The sequence below is a fragment of the Ciona intestinalis genome, chromosome 7 (genome assembly GCF_000224145.3).
Source record: "Ciona intestinalis chromosome 7, KH, whole genome shotgun sequence".
In the NCBI taxonomy this organism is placed as follows: Eukaryota; Metazoa; Chordata; class Ascidiacea; order Phlebobranchia; family Cionidae; genus Ciona; species Ciona intestinalis.
The window spans coordinates 5,894-26,775 of record NC_020172.2 but is presented as its reverse complement, the minus strand read 5'-3'; the positions used below and the strand labels follow the sequence as shown (position 1 = coordinate 26,775).

The 20,882-nt window shown below is 33.9% G+C and overlaps 3 protein-coding genes and 1 long non-coding RNA gene across 5 annotated transcripts; 2 read left to right on the top strand and 2 right to left on the bottom strand.

Moving 5' to 3' along the window:
* Positions 1–146: 146 nt before the first annotated feature.
* On the top strand, positions 147–3,437 carry LOC113474335 (prolyl 4-hydroxylase subunit alpha-2-like). Its single transcript, XM_026834946.1, has 5 exons — positions 147–535; positions 2,070–2,123; positions 2,380–2,583; positions 2,662–2,827; positions 3,234–3,437. The coding sequence occupies exons 1-5, from the start codon at positions 281–283 to the stop codon at positions 3,317–3,319; spliced, it is 765 nt and encodes a 254-aa protein (XP_026690747.1). The 5' UTR covers positions 147–280; the 3' UTR covers positions 3,320–3,437.
* LOC113474334 (beta-1,3-N-acetylglucosaminyltransferase radical fringe-like) lies at positions 3,029–14,823 on the bottom strand. Its single transcript, XM_026834945.1, has 2 exons — positions 14,631–14,823; positions 3,029–4,373 (listed from the first exon to the last, which is right to left on the bottom strand). Exon 2 carries the CDS (start codon positions 4,322–4,324, stop codon positions 3,353–3,355), a length of 972 nt encoding a protein of 323 aa, XP_026690746.1. The 5' UTR covers positions 4,325–4,373; positions 14,631–14,823; the 3' UTR covers positions 3,029–3,352.
* On the bottom strand, positions 11,720–16,674 carry LOC100179343 (solute carrier family 22 member 21; the record flags this gene model as incomplete). 2 transcript variants are annotated; one of them, XM_009860614.3, is given in 12 exon segments in its annotated part: positions 11,720–11,980; positions 12,034–12,148; positions 12,203–12,321; positions 12,551–12,659; positions 12,715–12,864; positions 13,288–13,370; positions 13,429–13,598; positions 13,649–13,753; positions 13,814–13,938; positions 14,003–14,157; positions 14,215–14,318; positions 16,553–16,674. In XM_009860614.3, coding segments are annotated over 12 exon segments (1,445 nt in total), but the record flags the coding sequence as incomplete, so codon positions are not given.
* Positions 11,908–12,724, top strand: LOC108949633. The gene is made up of 3 exons (XR_003395999.1): positions 11,908–11,994; positions 12,074–12,452; positions 12,561–12,724. It is a non-coding gene; the product is annotated as an uncharacterized LOC108949633 (long non-coding RNA).
* Positions 16,675–20,882: the final 4,208 nt, after the last annotated feature.

Sequence of the window (20,882 nt, the reverse complement as noted above, 5' to 3'; positions counted from 1 at the left end):
ATATGTAAATACAGCTATAGCAGGCCTACTAAGATATCGCTAGTAGCCGTGCTATAGCTTATATATATAAACAGTGAGGTTCTCTTGGTATTGTTCATAAATAGAATTGCGCACACGCAAAATTACGAATATAAAAAAATTAACTCTACTCTGCCCAAAAATATAACCCTACACCTTCTTCAAAACTCTTTAACTTTGCCTCAAGCTCACTTTGTATTTCAGCAGTATACGCATTTTGTTCAATGCCAGGTGTGCGTGTGTAACAACACGGTCATATTATATGCAGAATCGGCGTTTATTTTGTGCTGCCTGGTCAAAAAAATCTGTAAATGTTTTTGTCAATATTCTTATTCAAGTTTTACTTTTTTATCAGTTACTGAGGGCAAATGGTGCTTCTTCGGATGGATTTGGTAAAATCAAGTATCGCATAAGCAACACGGCATGGCTTGATGATAAAGATAGCTCATCGGTAAAGCGACTGTCGCAAAGATTGGCAGATGTAACTGGTTTAACTGGCAGCTCAGAACTATTGCAGGTAAATATCATTCATTGTATAAACAAGTTTTGGTTATTCTTAAAGGAGTCTAACTAAGCCGGTGTGCCTATTTTTGACCTTCCTTTGCGGGGATCCATTTTTATAGTAGCGGTGCATGTAATATATATACATATCTTCGTGTGTTTTAATATTTTTTGTATTGTGAAAAATAAAAGTATGGTATTGTGGGGGACGATGGGACACTTTATCAAACGAGACTTTTTTAATTTTTGTTTTACGGACTTTCATTTAATGATAATCGGGAAAATAATTTAAAAAATGCGAAATAATAAGGTGTTAATTTTGAAGCCTCGCTAAATCATAGTAAAATCGATGAAGTTTTGTAGTTTGCTAGTTTGAGCGAGTACTAGTTTCATAAAGTCATAAAAAAAAACTCTTCGTACAGTGTAACTTTGTCTTATAAAACTAGTTTTAGTTGTTGTTTTTTTTGTGAAAACAAACTTATATACAAACATGAGGAAAGTAGGCAGGGGTCTATATGACTTTAATTTGGATAAAAACAACCAAAAATATAATTTTAAAGTTATATATAAGTAAAGTTTACATGGGAAAGAAACTAGCACAGCGGGAAAATTTCGGTAGGTTAACTATAAGGTGCAGAACACTGTTAATGTAAAATGATTTCAATTTAGTGTCCCATCTTTCCCCGCATTATAGTTTTGTAGATTTTTTTATTGCCAAACTTTAAAAAGTTTACTTTTAATTCAATTTATACCTCAGGGTTATTTAAATATAATATACTGATATATTAATACGATAATATAAGGAAAATATAATCAGTCATTTGCACTTAGAGATAATTTATAAGAAGTGGCTTGTGCGAAAACAGTGTAGCAATGCTAAATTTGAAGCAAAAATGTAAACTTTATTAATAGTTGTTATCGATTTTCTGTTATTACACGTTCATATACATTTGTAGGCTACATTATTTTTCAAATAATGTTCGTAAAATACCTATTCTGTATTTTTGAATTTGTAAAATTGAACCTGTTGTGTGAATCTTTCGCTTGTGCGCTATAATATTTTTTCGAATTAAAAAAAGAATGGTAGTACTAATTCGTTTTATCACACAAACTGTCCCATTTCCCCCACTGTACTATATAACATAGTACAAATTCATGACATCACCCATAAAACGTCATTTATTTTTGTTTTTGAAATATTGGGCAATATACGTTTAAGTGTACCATCTTACCCCCTTTTGTACTCTAAAATGCCAGATATTTCAGACAAAGGTGCTTAGCAATGAACATTCGGCAGTATTTTTTCATTTTTTTATTTATGTTGTTCATATCGTTGAATGTAAAACATAATCTGAACCAACGGAACGATTTTTAAGTGATAAGGTTTTGAGACTATTTGAGTAAATGAGTAATTACTTTTGTACAGTGCAGACCGTTCGTAATACAACGCGTCCGAGGATGAGTTTTTAAACCTATATTTAGTTTGCTTCTCTATTCGTAACTAAATATGTAAAATCATGCCGTTTTAAATGGACAAATTTATTTTTCAGGTTGCAAATTACGGGATGGCAGGTCATTACATTGCACATTTCGACGCCATGACTGTGGGTGTATATTTTTATATAATCATGTATATGTGTTTCAAATTACTACAAGCTTTAAAGTTTAACTTTTCACTAAAGTTTTGAATTGTTGGACCTTTGGTGTGTTTGTATTTTACCTTAAGCAACCAAAAGTGTTCAACGTAATTAAGGTGTGCTATTAATGCGCTCGCTTGTGGCAGGATACCTTGACTTGACTTGGATAATTTGGAGACGGTTTTGTGTCAATCATTTTATCTATAGGTTTTATTTTATATAGAGAGAAGAGGAAGACTATGTAAAGTCTTTGTCCAATCGACAGACCGTACTTTCAAACATAACTGAAGATGATTTATTAGATGATAAAAGTATTATAGGGTCAGCGGACAATAAAACAGTGGGGACCACCCAACAGCCCGATGACCGAAACGAAAATTATGAATATGGGAATACTGGTCAACGTATCGCAACTGCATTGGTATATGTAAGTCTAAATATTATTTATTAAGACAATGCGATGAATCAAACTTACATGTTTGGTTGAGTGAAAAATATTTTACAGCTAAGCGAGGTTCAAAAGGGTGGAAGCACAGCTTTCTTTTATCCAAATATTGTAGCTGAGCCCATTAAAGGAAGCGCGGTATTTTGGTACAACTTGTATCCTTCTGGTGCACTTGACAAACGCACTTTACATGCTGCCTGCCCAGTTCTGATTGGAAACAAATGGGGTAAATAATCATAATTATGAACATGAATTTAATTGGTACAGTGGAGTGGTAAAAAAAAATATTTGAACTCAAAATATTTGACGGTGTTGGGGTGATACCACGAATTGGTACTATCATACCTTTATTAATTGACAACATTTTTTATATTAATGGCATCCTGCAACTAGTAGTCTGTCTACCGAAAGTAACAGCATGTGCTGATTTCTTTGCCAAGCAGAATATAATTCGAAAACGGTATTGTTTCATTAAAAAGTGTTGTATTCTTTACCGCGCACTTTGTTGAACCGTAAGAATACTGTCAAATAGATTTTGAAATGAAGTCCCGCCTTCTCCCACCCTATATGCAATTGGGTTTGGTTAGCATGGGACGTTATAAAAAATATTAACATTACATCTTTTGTTGCAGCTTGTAACAAGTGGTTTAGAGAATTGGGACACGAATTTGTACGAAAGTGTGGTCTTTTTCAAAATGCAGAAAACAGAATGTTTTGAACAAATTCTAATAATAAATGATTTGTGGTGTGCCTAGTTTTCGCTGCTTATTTTGCACATGGGTAATCCTGGAAAAATAAGACAGTGTAAAGAATAAAATCGTGATGGATCTAAATCAGTGTTAAAAACAGTAGTGTTTGTCGTGTTATTGTTAATAATTATGACGTTGTCAGGAGCTCCATGAGCCAATGTCACTTGTGTTGAAAACGATGCTGGATTTAATGTGTCCAGTGTTTCCAGGTGAGAATGAAACAACTTGGTTAAAGTCAGGTCAACTTTTAATAAATTCGTGATAATGAATCCTAGTGTACAATCATCGTTATGCTTTAAGTGTTTTGACGTTTTTAAAAACTCCCCGTTTTTACACCAAGGCGACATCTTTTTCGCAAGAGCAGAGGAAATACATACTCCAGCGCCTCCAGTGGCAAAAATAAATTTGACATATTTTTTGTGAAACACTCCACCAAACTTTCGAGTTACACTTCGTCGTCCAATATAAAAATCTTCTTGCCAATTGAATGTGCCCAAAAATTTTACTAATGCGTTAATATTAACGTAATTATCATCATCAAAATGACACCACCACTTTTTGTTTGTCGTCATAAATAGATCATATTCTTTACCCGTTTTACAACTCAGATCCTGTAATTCGTGAGTATTTCCGCAGTGACTGTTAACAACATGGCCGTTGGTCTTTAAATGCAAGTCTATGTCATCATCGTCAGTAACAAAGAATATTTGATCCTTTGCCTGGTTAAACCAAGTATTTATGATAAAAGTGAGACGAGTTGTGTGGAATAGCTTGCTTGTCTTCACAGTTATGAAAATGTCCTCTACACGCAAGGCATATGATCGGTTACCTCTTATATGCCGGGAGACGTACGGATGCGGATAGAACATTTTTGTTCCGACATGTTCAACATGCTGTTCTAAGTGACTATAATAAATTATTGTTAAAACTAACATAAAGATAACAAAACCAAAGAACGTATGTTGGTTTTGCATCTCTGAACAAATTACTCAGATTGTTCACAACCTACATCTTTTAATTCATCTGTGTATGTTTAACAATATTTTAAAAGAAATTCATAAGTCAATAACAATATCGTGATAATAAATAAACTCAAGTGTGTATAATAATCAATCTTCATTTCTCTGCTTTTCTACAAGTCTGTATTCAAGGGGAAGTTAAGACAAATTTTGTAATTGTAGTACAGTTAAAACTTTACACAGAGCTAAAACTACAATTTGTTTAAAACGGTACAGTATTTTAAGTTATCGTCACTTGTATACAGATTTGTTAACAAAATGTATTTTATGGATGCAGTATAGCAAAGAAATCTTTGTAATATATAGAATGGGGTAAGACCGGACCATTAGGCACAAACTGACCAATTAACCTAAAACATATGGCGATTTTGGGGTGATACCACTAATTAGTACTATCATACTTTTATTAATTGACAACATTTCGAAAAATAAATTAAAACACAAACAATACCCATTTTGTTCCACCACTACCAGTTTTCATAAAATAGTATACTCGGTAACATGGTAAAAGCAATAGCAGTGAGACAAGAAAAGAATTGTAGACTTAATTTTCAAAGCGTTTAATATTATTTCGTGGTATCTAAGCGCTTGTTTTCAAATTTATATAATTACACCTGGTGTGCGAAAATGTTTCATCATCGTATATATCACACCAAAACGGCAATATATTTTGAGTTTGGAAATATTTTGCTGTATGTGCTTAAGCGTTCTGTATTCTGCCACACTACTATATAATAAAAAGAACATATTTTGTATATATGGCACTGTTAATCTTTTATAGCAGGCGATGCCCTTGAAGGAAAACATATATAGTACAATGGGGGAAGATAAGACACTTAAGCACATATTGCCAAATAGTCCAAAATCAAAATAGTTACGGTTTTTGGGTAATACCACGAATTAGTACTATCATTCCTTTATTAATTGAAAACAATTTAATAAAATATAATAAAACACACGAGGAGTTATTTAGCGATCCGCACAACAGTGAAATTTTACAAATTCGAAAACACACAGGATAAGATGGGACAGTTTAAAATCATTGTTAATTTTGATTATTAAGTGTATTTATAAATAGGAATATACGTAAATAACATGAAATAATACTGTACGCTTTGAAAATTAAGTCTACACATTCTTTTTTTGCCCTACTGCTATAGTTTTTAACATGTTACCTATACATTATATTATTGCATAACAATTGGTATTGTTTGAACGACAAAGATTAATGTTCGAACTTCAATGGATAAATATTGTATCCTACAAATGTATATGAATTTGTAATAACAGAAAATGGATAATAACTGTTGATAAAGTTTTTATTTTTGCTTCAAATTGGGTATTACTACTCTGTTTTTGGCACTAGCCACTTCTCATAAATTATGACCAAGTGCTAATGACCAAATTTCGAATATATTTTCAAAATATTATCTTTTTATTATATCAGTATCTTATAGTTGAATAACCCCTGATGTATAAATTGCTAAATTAAAGGCAAATCTTTTTAAGTTTGGCAATGAAAACATACAAAACTACAACGTGGGGAAGATGGGATACCAATTGTTATGCAATAATATAAGGTATGGTATGGGTAACATATTAAATACTAGGGCAAGAAAAAGAATGTTTAGACTTACTTTACAAAGCGTGCAGTATTATTTCGTGTTATTTACGTATATTCCTGTTTATAAATACACTTATTAATCAAAATTAACAATGATTTTAAACTGTCCCATCTTATCCTGTGTGTTTTCGAATTTGTAAAATTTCACCTGTTGTGCGGCATATGAACTCGTAACAACAGAAAATTAGCAATAATAAAACAGATATTGCTAAACGAATTTTCGCTCATGCCACGCTACGATACTGGATTGAGGATTTAAACTAGCAAACTACAAATTTTTCCCCGAAGGTAGTTTGTAATCGCCAGGGGCGAATTTGTTTTGGGATTGTAAAGCGTTTTAAACCTAGTAAGCAATTGGCCTACCCTAGAATAGTAAAGCGTGTTTAAAAAATTGTTTTTAATTAACATTTTTTACACACCAGAGTTCTAAAGCTTTGCGACTTGATATCTCTTTCTCAAAAGTTGTGAGTACAAATGGGGAATAAAAAGAATAAACAAAGCAACTGTGATGTCACAGATACTCCACCCTTACATAATATTTATAGCCGAGAATCTTTAAGAATCTTAACCTTTACAGGCAACGGGAAAAGCAATTAGATTTGAGTATCGACTAAAAAGGTCCACAGGATAAAAAAGTTTGGATGCATTGACGTCAAAAACTATAAGTCACTACCAATTTAAATAGAAAAGAAGTGAACTGTCGATTCAGCTCAATAATGACTAACTGTACATCAATTATAAAATTTGACTTCAGTTCCTTCTTAAGTTATGCATATGAACCTGCCATACTTTCAATACAGCTTCTTATTCTTACATATAATCTCAGCCTTACTAAACACAGATATATCTTTTGTATTATAATTTTTAAACATACTTTTTACGAACAAACATGGCTAGCTTCAGTTGATAATTACCAACAGAAAATAGAACACACAGGTTTTGCGAAATACGCATGGTAAAACTGTCGTCGAAAAAGGTGTGATAGACCACTTACCTCTATACATATGCCTGGAGGACATGCGTATCTAAAATACCGTTGGTCGTCGAAGGCAAAAGATTGTTTTAAAACGATTGCATCATTCTACACAGGAAGATTTGTAAACTTGTGTGTTATAGTAGGGAGGGGTAAGATGCACTTTAGGCACATATTGCCAAGTACTTCAAAAATAAAAGGTGAATTAGTATTATCATTCCTTTGACAACAATTCAAAAATCGTCGAAAACTTGAGAATAACTATTCATAAAGTTTACATTTTTTCTACAAATTGAATATTGCTATACACTGTTTTCCGCACAAGCCCTTTCCCATTAATTATCTCCAATTGCAAATGACTAAATTTTTAATATATTTTTCATATGTTATCTTTTTATTATATCAGTATTTTGTATTTGAATAACTCTGAGGTATAAATTATTAAATTAAAAGCAATCCTTTCAAAGTTTGGCAATAAAAAAACCTACAAAACTATAATGTGGGAAAAGATGGAACACCAAATTAAAAGACATTTACAAAACTGAAACTAGTTTTAGGAAACAAAATCAAACTGTACGAAATATTTAAGTTTCTGTATTGAATCTATGAAACTACTTTAACCGTTCACACTCGCTAACTACACAACTTCATCGGCTTTACTATGATTTAGCAATCAATCAAAATTAGCACCTTACTATTTCTCACTTTATTATTAATATCACAGAAATAAAAAAGAATAGAACGCGCATCTCTAATGTCGGCAAAGAAGAGACGTGATATATTTTTTCTCTTTCGCGGGTCGTTCCCGTTTACTATTGCAGTCAATGGAATCGACGGCGTTTTATGTGGTTTTTCGTTGTTTTTTTGACCTAATTTAAAGTCATAGGGTAAAACAACTATTTTCTAATATATATATATTTCTAACGAACCGTTTGTTTGAAGGTTTTTAATTAAATTACTAAATAATTATAGTACAATGGGAGAAGATGGGACACTTCAGCACATATTGCTGAATATTTCCAAAATCAAAATAGATGACGGTTTTTAGGTAATACCACAAATTAGTACTATCATTTCTTTATTAATTGACACCAATTTAATAAAATATAACAAAACACACGAAAAGTTATTTAACGATCCGCACAACAGGTGAAATTTTACAAATTCGAAAACACGCAGGATAAGATGGGACAGTTTAAAACCATTGTTAACTTTGATTATTAAGTGTATTTATAAATAGGAATATACGTAAATAACACGAAATAATACTGTACGCTTTGAAAATTAAGTGTAAACGTTCTTTTTCTTGCCCTAATGCTATAGTTTTTAACATGTTACCTATATATATATTGAATTATTGCATAACAATTGGTATTGTTTGAACAACAATGGGTAATGTTCGAACATAAATGAATAAATCCTACAAGTGTATATGTAATAACAGAAAATTGATTATAATTTATAACTATTAATAATTTTGTTTATTTTTGCTACGAGTTGAGTATTACTACTCTGTTTTTGGCACAAGCCAATTCTTATAAATTATCACCAAGTGCAAATAACCAAATTTCGAATATATTTTCAAAATATTATCTTTTTATTATATCAGTATCTTATAGTTAAATATCCCCTGAGGTATAAATTACTAAATTAAAAGCAAATTCATTAAAAATTTGGCAACAAAAACATACATAACTACAATGTGGAGGAAGATGGGACTCTAAATTGAAATATATTTACATTAGCAGTATTCTGCAACTTGTAGTTAACCCACCGAGTTAAACAGGCTGTGCTAGTTTCTTTGCCATGTAAACTTCATATATATAACGTTAAACCGATTTTTTTTGTTTTTATCTCAAATCAAAGTCATATTAATCCTGTCGATTTTCTTCATGCTTATATTTCAGTGTTTTTTTACAAAACTAAAACTAGTTTTATGAGACAAAATCAAACTGTACGAAATATTCAAGGTTGTTTTATGAGGCTATGAAACCAGTTTAATCGTTCGCTCACGCAAACTAAAAAAATTCATTTGCATTGCTTTACTATGATTTACCGAGCATTAAAAAATGGCACCTTACTATTTCGCATTTTTTACCTGTTCAAAGTATAGTGTTTCTATTTTACATATTTTTTTTAATATTTAAAAACAGTAATCAGCTTTGACGGGCGTTTTATAAAGTCGTGATAATACTGTCGAATAATTCTGTAACCTTATTTTTTCTGATTATCATTAAATGAGAGTCCGTAAAAAGAAAACTTAAAAAAAGACTCGTCTGACAAAGTGTCCCACCTTCCCCCACCCTACTATATTACTAATATATTTCCGGAATTTTTTTCAGCAGGTGTCGTAATATATTCGTTCCGATTGATATATTTGTACCGGGCGCTACTGCACATGCGCCAAGACGCCATTGCGCAGGCGCCGAGACGCTACTGCGCATGCGCAATAGCTGAGATCAAATACAATGACCACCCGGCCCAAATTTATTACGACCCTCTATTGAAAACGTTCCAGACAAGATGTTTATACGTTAAAACCTAAGCTTTTGATTTAAAGTCATCACAACCGAGTTGGTATGTAAATTGTAGCCCAGAAAAAGTTTATGCTGGTTCAATAAGCACATTTTACTTATAATTTCCGTGCTGGTGAACCAAAGTGATTCTGGAGTACAATAAAAATTAAAGCGGCAATTTTTAATATAGTAGGGTGGGGGAAGATGGGACACTTTGTCAAACGAGACTTTTTTTAATTTTTTTTCTTTTTACGGACCCCCATTTATTGATAATCAGGAAAATAAGGTTACAGAATTATTCGAGAGTATTATCACGACTTTATAAATCGTCCGTCATGGCTGATTACTGTTTTTAAATATTAAAAAAAATATGTAAAATAGAAACAGTATACTTTGAACAGGTAAAAAAATTGCGAAATAGTAAGGTGCTATTTTTTGATGCTCGCTAAATCATAGTAAAGTCAATGATTTTTTTAGTTTGCGTGTGCGAACAATTAAACTAGTTTCCTAGCTTCATAAAACAACCTTGAATATTTCGTACAGTTTGATTTTGTCTCATAAAACCAGTTTTAGTTTTGTAAAAAAACACTGAGATATAAGCATGAAGAAAATAGCCAGGGGTCAATATGACTTTAATTTGAGATAAAAACAACAAATAATATCGGTTTAACGTTATATATATGAAGTTAACATAACAAAGAAACTAGCACAGCCTGTTTAACTCGGTAGGTTAACTACAAGTTGCAGAATACTGCTAATGTAAATATATTTCAATTTAGAGTCCCATCTTCCCTCACATTGGAGTTTTGTATGTTTTCATTGCCAAACTTTGAAAGATTTGTTGCAACTCGACGCCTAAAGTGACGTCACATAGCCTAACCCAATCCCAATACTTAATTAATCAATGCCAACAGTGCGGATACGACTTATCTCATGGGAAACTATTCCCATGAAAACAAACCCCCCGTTGAACGAGGTTAATGATATCCCGTTCAGCCGATGACAGGCCCAAATCGATTCACTTTTATCGCATGACGTCACACTGCTGTCACGTGATTCTGTCCGCTATATAATTCGCCTTTTCCCTAACACAAGAACTAATAACGAGAAACCACTATCGGCACTGAGACCTCGAGGTCAGTCTAGGTTCATGGCGGGCTCTTACGAGCCTTTGCCCAGCCGTCAAGTAAGCCTTTGCCCGATACCGTATCGTGTACTTGTATACCAGAAAAAGGAATAAAACATAGCAAGATATCATGAACTGTTTGGTTTCTGGTTATAAAAGCAATTAGTACTACAGTAGATATAGCACCCCGCTGAAGCCTGTATATGAAGTCGGATCAGCACGGAGTCATATAACCCAACCAGCGATCCTGTATATTCAGTGGGGGGCTATAGATTTACTTTTAATTTAGTAATTTATACCTCCGGGGTTTTCAACTATAAGATACTGATATAATAAAATGATAATATTTTGAAAATATATTCGAAATTTGGTCATTTGCACTTGGTGATAATTTATAAGAAATGGCTGGTGCCAAAAACAGAGTAGTAATACCCAATTTGTAGCAAAAATAAAAACTTTATCAATAGTTATTATCAATTTTCTGTTATTACAAGTTCATATACATTTGTAGGATACAGTATTTATTCATTGATGTTCGAACATTACCCATTGTTGTTCAAACAATACCAATTGTTATGCAATAATACTATGTATAGGTAACATGTAAAAACTATAGCACTAGGGCAAGAAAAAGATTGTTTAGACTTAATTTTCAAAGCGTACACTATTATTTCGTGTTATCCCTATTGTACTATCTATACCTTCTACGCGTGCCACTGCCATAAAACTTGGAAACTGCTCTAACTAGCCCAGCCGTACCGATTTTAAAATATTTCAAATCATAAAATATATTTATAATTTTTAGACTAAACATTTAGATTTAAAACCTCATGATAAGCTATTAATTAACGATTGCTTTTCTCATGTACTTTAACATAGCGGAAACGCTGTCTGAAAATTTGGGTTACATGTTAAAAAATTAGAAAAATGGGGGAAGAAAAAGGCATTCAAACTGGATTTCCAATACGTACAATGTTTTTTTTTTCGTGTTAAGTACTTATTTCTGTTAACTTATTTCTAGAGATTTTAAACTGTCCCATCATATTCCGTTTGCAAATTGCTAAAATTACACCTGGTGGCTGAATTACTCCGTAACTACACATGTGTTTTAATACACCACTTCAAAGTGTTTTCTTAATGAAGGTATAATAATAGTACAAATTTCAAAGACTCCTGTATGAATATGAATAGTTTGACTACAATACTAAAACAGGAGTAGTAACTGAAAGTGATTTAGAGAGCCACTAGTGTTTAAAACAGTAATTGCAAAACACATTGTCAACTTTATAGAACGGATGTGTCTGCTGATTCAATGAGATCGTTCCGAACTTCATTATCCAAAGTTTCTACATCGGCTACCATGCCATCACTACTATACAAATAAAAGTTTGTGAAACAACTAAATAAAATATTTTACCAGTCTACCTGGAATCTTTAAACCTCCTGTTTTTATAAAATATTTCAGCTTCTTCTATGGTTTCCATCAATCCACATCCATTGGTTTCAGGAAGAGTAAGTGAGACTAATCCCGCCATTAATGCTTTAAAAGATCATATTAACACAATTTCTGACCTGAACATGATACAATACTAACCTAATCCAGCAAATACAACATCAGGCAGCCATGTCAGGTAATGTTGCAAAGATATCACAAAAGGTGCAAGAATTCCTCCAATGCGAGAACAACTTGAAGCAATTCCAACACCATTTCCCCTGTATTTGTAATCAAATTATAAAAACTAAAACCTTGCACATGGTGTACTGTCCTGCAGTGAAGATTGTGTATAGATGATAAAAACATACCTATCAAGAATATATGTTGAAGTATCCAAGTTTCATTAAAAGTAATAATCATATCATATTATTATTATTATATTGCAATGCTCCATCAAATGTTTTAACTAAGTTACATCATTGGTAGCTTGACATTTAAATTGATTACCTTATAACAGTTGGAAAGACTTCAGCAATAAACGGATACATCACTTCAGTAGCACCTGTTATTCCAAACCTTCCAGCAAAAGCAAAAGCTAGGCTCAAAGTTTCAAGACCTGATTGGTTGTTAATTCCTAATCACATATTAACATTAAAGTACAAATATATTACCACTATTTGCCTTTTTGTATTGGTTGATAACAACGCTTAAAAGCAAGCACGAACTTCCGATGATTAGCAAACTACAAATCAACTTCCTCCTTCCAATCCTATTCATCAATAACATGCAAAGGATCATGGAAGACATTCCTGCAACCCCACCTAAAAATACAATTAAAGAAAAAGAAGTCGCAAATATAATTCTGTGTGGGAAAGTAAAAAACCTGGCCCACACTGTGGCTCAAGCACTTGCATCGTAACCAAGTGGTGTGAGGTTTGATACTTGATGGTGAATCCATTACTGTGCTACTGAGTGACATATGTGCACTAAAGCAAGACAGTTATTGTTCTAACTGGGTAGTCACTAATCGATTGACTAAACTGTATGCCAGACCAAAAAAAATTACAGCCGAAGGCATGCCGGGAGTTGGAAGATAAGCCCGGGACAGAGTCACCCGAGTGATCCCACTGTTTTGCAAGAACGATCCACAGCAACCTTTTGGCAAATCCAATCTCATTCTCAGGCCGTCAATAAGGCCCTCTTCCCACATAGAAAGAACAGTAAAAAATAAATTAAGTAAATACCTAAAACGTTGTTCACAAAAACATCTCCAGCTAAAGCCCCAGTATTCAATACTAAACCATAAAATAGCGCAGTAGTTGAGAACCTACAAAGTATGTTATTGTTATGTATACAGAATTACCATAATCACCTAAAACAATCACCATACAAACATTGCCTTTGTTGCTACTAATCTAATACCAGGTGTTTTGAACAAATCCAGAGAAGAATATTTTTTTGGAATAGTTATATTCTTGTCTGCATTTTTTGTAGCTCTATCCCAGTCCTCTTGAGTCAAAACCACCCCATTCCACTTTGCCATATTCTTTGTTGTCTATTGAAGAATAAGTATTACTTTGGCAACTTTGGCATTCTACTTACAACCTTAATGGCCTCCTTGTCAATTCCATTGGTGAATTGCCATCTTGGTGACTCTGGAATGATCAAAGCAAATAACATAAAGGGGGATGAAACGGCAGTTGAAGCAAGCTATAACAGAAATGTAGGCAACCTAACTTTGGTAACATTTAGTTGGTTAATTTATATTACCATGATTTCTCGCCAGTCTCTCCATTCATAAGCTATTGCAGATAAAACCATATACCCAATGGTACAAATCCCTTGGTAAATCACACCAAATATCCCAATCCACTTTTGTGGTAAGATTTCCATAGCTAAACAAAATATTACATTTTGAGTTGTTAAAAAAGTTAAAATAAACTTTTAACTAACAAGTACCATAAACAAAGCTCCCAACATTGGAGCCAGACAGAAATATTGCAGTTGATGTTCTGAATAACATGTACATTTCAACTGAAGTACTTAACGACACGCCTAACATACATCCCAGGACGAAGACAAATGAAGTTATCATCACTGGCTTACGCCCAAAACTACAAAAAATTGCATAAAATTTAACAAATTGTTAAATAAAGATTCGGAACTCTTACCGGTCAGCACTGTTACCAAATACAATTGACCCAACCAGCATTCCAACGTAGAATAAAGATGTTGATAAAGCATTTAGGTAGTTTTGGTCACATACCAGGTCAAACTAAAAATTAGCCTGTATGATTAAAATAGAATTTCCAAGCGTTATTTACCTTATTTTGTGAAAAGATACTGTCACGGCGGTCTTAAAAAGGGCGCGGCCCTGCACCCAAACCCCGTAATATGGCTTCTATTTAAATCAGAAAAAGTCCATATGAAAATACACTCTGACTCTTGACTGCTTGAAGTTTATTATACGTTGGTGGGGGACAGTACTGACGAGTGACGAGTACTAAAGAGGTTTTCAAATTGTGACTATAGTAGGGCCAACGGGTACGGGAAACAACAAAACAAATAATATTTACACACTTGTCACCTTATTCAAATAGAATCAGTGGTTAGGCACATAAAGTAATAAATATTCTAATACAGCAGACACTAATACAATATAGACACGCACTGACATCTAACTATAAATTAAAAAATGGCCGACACAGGTAAAGTGAAGAAATGCGTAACAATGCCGCAAATTGTCTATGTTCTAAAAATGTCACGTGCTGGCCCGGGATTGGTCATGACGTAAGTTGTAGGATTCTACAGATACATTTTAAACTATAAAAAATAATTACAGAAAAGTTAGTATAAGATATATATATATATAGAGTATTGTTTAATAAACACCAATTTCATAGCCCCAATAAATGATTTCTATCTGGCTACATGGAGATAGTAATATTTAGATGCCTTCTTTAGATGGCCTTCATCATGATAAAGCAGTTTAAAATTTGAAACAACATGTATGGAGCAAAGCGTGGGAAGATGGGAAATGGGACCCTTTTTCATTCTATTTTCTCGTTTCGCTTGGCAGTAAACAAAGGACAATCAAACAATTATAAAATAAATTCTTATAACTCACATAAACCCATGGTGACGAGTAATGCGAATATGCAATTTGAAACAGTTTTATACCATCCATGACAATAAAATGTTTAAAAAGGGCATCATAACATTTGAAAGTTTTTAGTTAACTTGGTTTGAAAACCATGATAAAGAATATGGTTCGTATTTCGCCCAAAAATCAATGCTTTCTCGCCACTCTGTCAAATACAAGCGCCTTTATTTGATCTCCAGGTTGCTCTTGCAAAGTTACCGGTTAAAAATCTTTTTTTTTCTGATTAGAAAAAAAATCAAAATACAGTCTTGTAGCAAGTTTTTCAAAAACAAACGTCAAATTAATTGTTTTTTTTTTAGCAGAAAAGTACAAATACCCCACGCGCGTATAATGTCTGACGATGACAATCGACAGATTAATTCGTAAAGAAATGTGTTAGAATTTGACTTATATTTGCGCAATCGTGAACATTACAACATAACATCGAATTGTTTGTGAATATGCAGCAAATCACACCCATTTTACACCTCTCTGATTGACCAATCAGAAACAAAGGAATCGTGGATTAACTAGCATTATTACCTGTAAAAGCTCTCCTAATATAAACACGGCCCAGTTTCATGTACCATACTTATCAAACTGTGGTCGGTCAGCATACCAATTATTAACAAAAGCTAGTTAAAAAATCTGTAAAACTAATCGGCAATCACCAACCGCAGTTTATGGCAACCAAGGCAACCAACTTCCTCTTTTGAAATTAACAGGAATTTTCGGTTTAAGAATGCCTGTGTTTTGTAAGTAATCCCAGAACATACACATGTTAAAATCATGGTTTATATTGCTTACGTAATACGCCTTCGTCACAATTCCTATTATTGCACAATCAAATACCGTAAGTGTATTACGAAATAGCTAGTTATGTTACGTCACAATTGCGAATGTTTCTTGCCTGCATAATTGCCGGATTTATGATAAAATAAAGCTGTTTGTTTTGTCAGAACTGCAGGAATAGGTAACTTACGTTAACATTATACGATTTGTTACGCAGCCGACGGAGTAAATATTAAATTCCAGATTACTAAAATATTAAGCGGTATTACACTTGCAAATTAAACCACGTTACATTGCGATAAGTGTTCCTGTCGCGTAGAAGGTCAAACTATTGCCTTAAGATACATCCAAATTAAATTGTGTCTTTGCGTGTTCACCGCACTCCCACGCAATTGCAAAACTCTACGCCAATGATTCAGGATGTTTGGATATAATGAGCTAAAGGTTTCCCGTCTTTCCCCACCCTACAATAAATAATATAAATGCGCTGCGATGATGATAAATCATATACTGACCTAACAAATTAATTTTGTACCTCATTCTTCCTGTTTTAAATTTTATTGCATTTTAATTACCTCTGTTATGACCGTTTCTGTGAAGATAGTCCTGTCATATTGATATCCATGATCACATGATATTGCTGGATAAGTTTGATTGACACATGCCAAATCTACATTACATTTGCTCAAATTGAAACCATATCTATATAAAAAAACACACTTAGAATTTAGAGCACGACCGATTATTGATTTGCTGATATATCGGATACATTTTTGTTGATTTACCGATTATCGGCAAGAGCTTAAAATGGCCGATGTTATCAGCGCTAAGTAACCAGCCGACCAGCGCCCAGCAACGTGTGATAAAAATTAATGCACAGCGCTAATTTTTTTTTTTAAATCTTGGTAAGGTCCTTATCAAGCAGTCAGACACGTATTATATTGGTACCATTTTTTATCCTTGTGTGCTTACAAGTTACCGCACTTTTCAACTTTGTGTATGATTATTATTTCATATGACTTACAATTTGTACAACCCATTAGTGGTCACTGGGTTGGAGCAATGTACGTTAAGTGTCTTGCCCAAGGACTAGGGCTGTGAATTTTCCCATTTTTTGTTTAACCGTTAACCGTTCAGTTTTAACTGGTTAACCAGTTAACCGATACAAGTGTAATCCTAATAAAAGCGTCTTGTTTATTGCTTTTCGTTCGCGAATTTAAAGGCAACTTTACGATGTACGTATGGACTATGCTTGCAACATACGCGCAAATGTCCTAAGGTCAAAGTAATGCTTTCTTATTCGTATTCAAACCTGTTTTAAAATACCTGCCAGCTAAATAATCAACGTGTGAATGCCTGCTTTTCGTAATAAACATACTGCTTTGCTGAGGGAAACATTTAAGTTGTGTATTACGCCAATATTAATGTTTCAAAACTAGTTAGCCTGCGGTATTAACAATCAAGATTGATGGCGTAATCGCCGTTGTAGGGCACGATCAAAGCAACAGCGTCCCTGCGCACTCTGTCTTATCGCAAAGAACCAATCAACAAACGTGAACACGTTTCTTTCGTGTAAATAAGACAAATATTGATATACGTGTATGCCCTATGACGTCATAGTTTGGTTAACGTCTTGAACTTTCCGTTAGCGGTTAACCGAATAGGTTCGGTTAAATTTTCCACAGCCCTACCAAAGACACATACGCCGATCAGTGTTAGTATCGCCGACGAGCATCGAACCGGGGACACTTTGGTTTCAATGCAGACAATTTAACAACTGCGCCGAACTATGCACATCACTTACTTGTTAATAAATGTTAACATATTTGTAGGGATGTGCCGAGCCGAGCCCGAACTCAAAAGCTCGTGCCCGAGCGTCTCCTTTTTTGACGCTCGCGCCGAGCCTTATGCTATTGCTATAATGTTGCACGCGAGAGCGAAAAATATTAAAAATGAAAAAAGTGAAGCTACTAAAAGATAACGAGACTAGTCAGCGTAGCTTTCTCTTTAATCATTTTTCGTTCGTTGTGAATTTGCTCTCTCGCAAGTAACGAATCGCAACGTCGGCGAATTTGACCTTATGCAATTACAGCAGGTGTCGAATTACACAATAGCCTAATCCCTAATGTTTCCGTATCTGATTTTAAATAAAAAGCCAAAAACTCTTTGTAGAAGTAAATCCGGACCTGATTTTAAATAAAAAGCCAAAAAAAGGATTGTAGAAGTAAATCCGGACGGTAATCGGTTAATTTTATTGAAAATCCGGGCGTAATATATTTTACGCGTCACTCAAGCTACGAAATCTTGCATATTTCTGACTATAGTGCGGGCGCCTGTGCGATAGAAAGGTTGTTAAAGCTGCGATTTGATGTTTTATGATTGTTGCGTGTTCGTTATAATCACGGGTGTTCGTAATTATCAGGTAACGAAATCGATTGAATAACAAACATTGCCGTGTTGCATTTTGAACCTTTTTTTGTTCAATTGTTACTTCACATGTCTTACTGTAACATAATTATTAATTATGACATTTCATAATGTACCAATCGAGAGGAATGTGCCCATTGCCTGACCCACCACGCGATCGAAAGGTCACATATTTACGCTCTGCGCTCGCTTGGGAAATAAAGGAAGAACCATGCCATAGCATACATTCAACACTTGGTAAGCGAAGCAATCATTGTGAATATGCTCTCGTGGAAAATGACGTAATGCCACGTCAGCGTGCAGCCAGTGTTTTATAAATTATACGATTTATATAAATTGTTTAAACTTTCGGATTTTGCAATAGTGTTACTGTTACATAACATAACAAGTGTACATAAATTTCTAATTAAATATTTTATGGAAAAAACTAATATCTTGCAACTTGGATTTACGAAACTTTGGTTCTCGCGCGGTGCCAACGAACAACGTTTTTTGGCCTCTGTCCAAGCTTGGCCGGGAAGATATTTACTTCGTGACAAAGAGTTCCGTCATTTTAGCTAGTCGCTGTGTTTTCGCAGCGTAACCGATGCGCCGGACGTAAGAAAGTTGATTTTATTATTAATAGGATTTCCTTCTATTACAAAAATACAAGCGTTTTCAACGATCCGGACGGTGACATTATCAGTGATAAAGGGGTTCTGATCTGATAAAAAACTGCTGCAACAGTTATAAATAATTTTTAATTAAATATTTTTTGTATGAATTTTACATTTTGCAACACTGGGAATTACGAAACGAGACGTCTCTTTAACCGCAAACCACGTGTTCTGTATTATTTTGATTAGCGACGCTTTTCGGCTGAATAGGAACGTATTCTCGTACGCCTTTCTCCTTGATGACGTCATAGGTGCTCGGGCTCATGCCGAGCTTTTCGTTGAAGCTCGGCGCTCGGCGAACCCAAGCTTTTACGAGCTCAGCACATCCCTACATATTTGTATACCTAATTCACTCGTTCTTAACAATCTAACGCACTGGTTCTAAAAAATTTTTGTGTGCTTTACCCTTTTAACAAAGATGCTTATCTCATTTACCCCTAACATGTAATATGGCGCTCATTTAATAAAAAGCAAAACAACTAATTATTAAAATGGGTCAAAGCGTCTCATCACGCATCCGCCACATGTCATGTTTATCAGGGCATGTAACATAGAAGTCACTTATGCGTCTTTTTGAGCGTCAACATTAGGGATGTGCCGAAGTTGTAAAAGCTCGGGTTCGCCCAGCTTTAACGAAAAGCTCGGCACGAGCCCGAGCACCTATGACGTCATTAAGGAAAAGGGTACGAGAATGTGTTCCTATTCAGCCGTAAAGAGTCGCTAATCAAAATAATACAAGGCACGTGGTTTGCGGTTAAAAAGACGTCTCGTTTCGTAATTTCCAGTATTACAAATTGTAAAATTCATATAAAAAATACTTAATTAAAAACTATTTATAACTGATGCAACCAGCGCGTTCAAAAAGGGTATGTCATGCACAGTGGCGCAACCAGCGTGTTCAAAAGGGGACTGTCATATTTACGACTAGGGATGCACATTACAGAATAATTAGGTATTCTAGGATATCCTAGAATACTTTATTTCGAATCTAGAATTCCGAAATCTAGAATTTCGAATCTTTTTATATTTATAGGAAAAAATAATTTTACCTACAAAAGTCAGTTTATTGACTCTTTCATAGCAGCCTTGTTGGATCATGAGCTGTAAAATGATCAAAAATTGTACTATTGGGTAGTTTTTGAGTCATGAAACGTATAGCAGTCTATGAAAAGACGTTACGAAACGTTTACCTTGAAAGTCCCACAAACACAATTTTTTTTTTCAAAATTAATAAGTTTCAAAAATTGTTAATATAGATATATGAGATGACGTGTGATGACGTCATTAAACAGAATACCGAATCCCGTAATTAGATTCTAATACAAAAGGATTCGAATCTCATGGATTCGAAATTCTGTAATGTGCATCCCTATTTACGTCCAGTCAACGTTTATCTCTGACGCGATAAAATACCCCCCTTATTGGGTTGTGCAGACGAATGTATATTCTACTTTACGCGGTAAATTAACTACTACATCTACATTGGTAAAAAGACGTATCTAAATTAGAAAAAACAAATGAAACATTGGTGACAGTTTTACGCATGTCCATCGTAGATAATTTAACGAATATTTTCGTCAGAATACCTTTGATAATCCATTACGATTGTTACATCATAAACGAGATTGTTGATAAACAATCATGTTTTATTCTCTCCCATACGATCAGTAGTTCTGTGGTTTTATTAAGTTTACACCAAACGATCGCAAATGATCTTTAAGTGATTGTTATAATTATAAGCATTAGTTTATTTCACATACATTACGTTGAGCGTGACATTTCATGCTATCTATATTCCCCATTATAGTGGTTCCAACTTTTT

Coding starts and splice junctions, on each gene's coding strand:
- LOC113474335 (XM_026834946.1), top strand. CDS start 281: ATGCAGAATCGGCGTTTATTTTGTGCTGCCTGGTCAAAAAAATCTGTA. Junction 2,584..2,661: donor TCGCAACTGCATTGGTATAT/GTAAGTCTAAAT, acceptor AATATTTTACAG/CTAAGCGAGGTTCAAAAGGG. Junction 2,828..3,233: donor TCTGATTGGAAACAAATGGG/GTAAATAATCAT, acceptor CTTTTGTTGCAG/CTTGTAACAAGTGGTTTAGA.
- LOC113474334 (XM_026834945.1), bottom strand. CDS start 4,324: ATGCAAAACCAACATACGTTCTTTGGTTTTGTTATCTTTATGTTAGTT.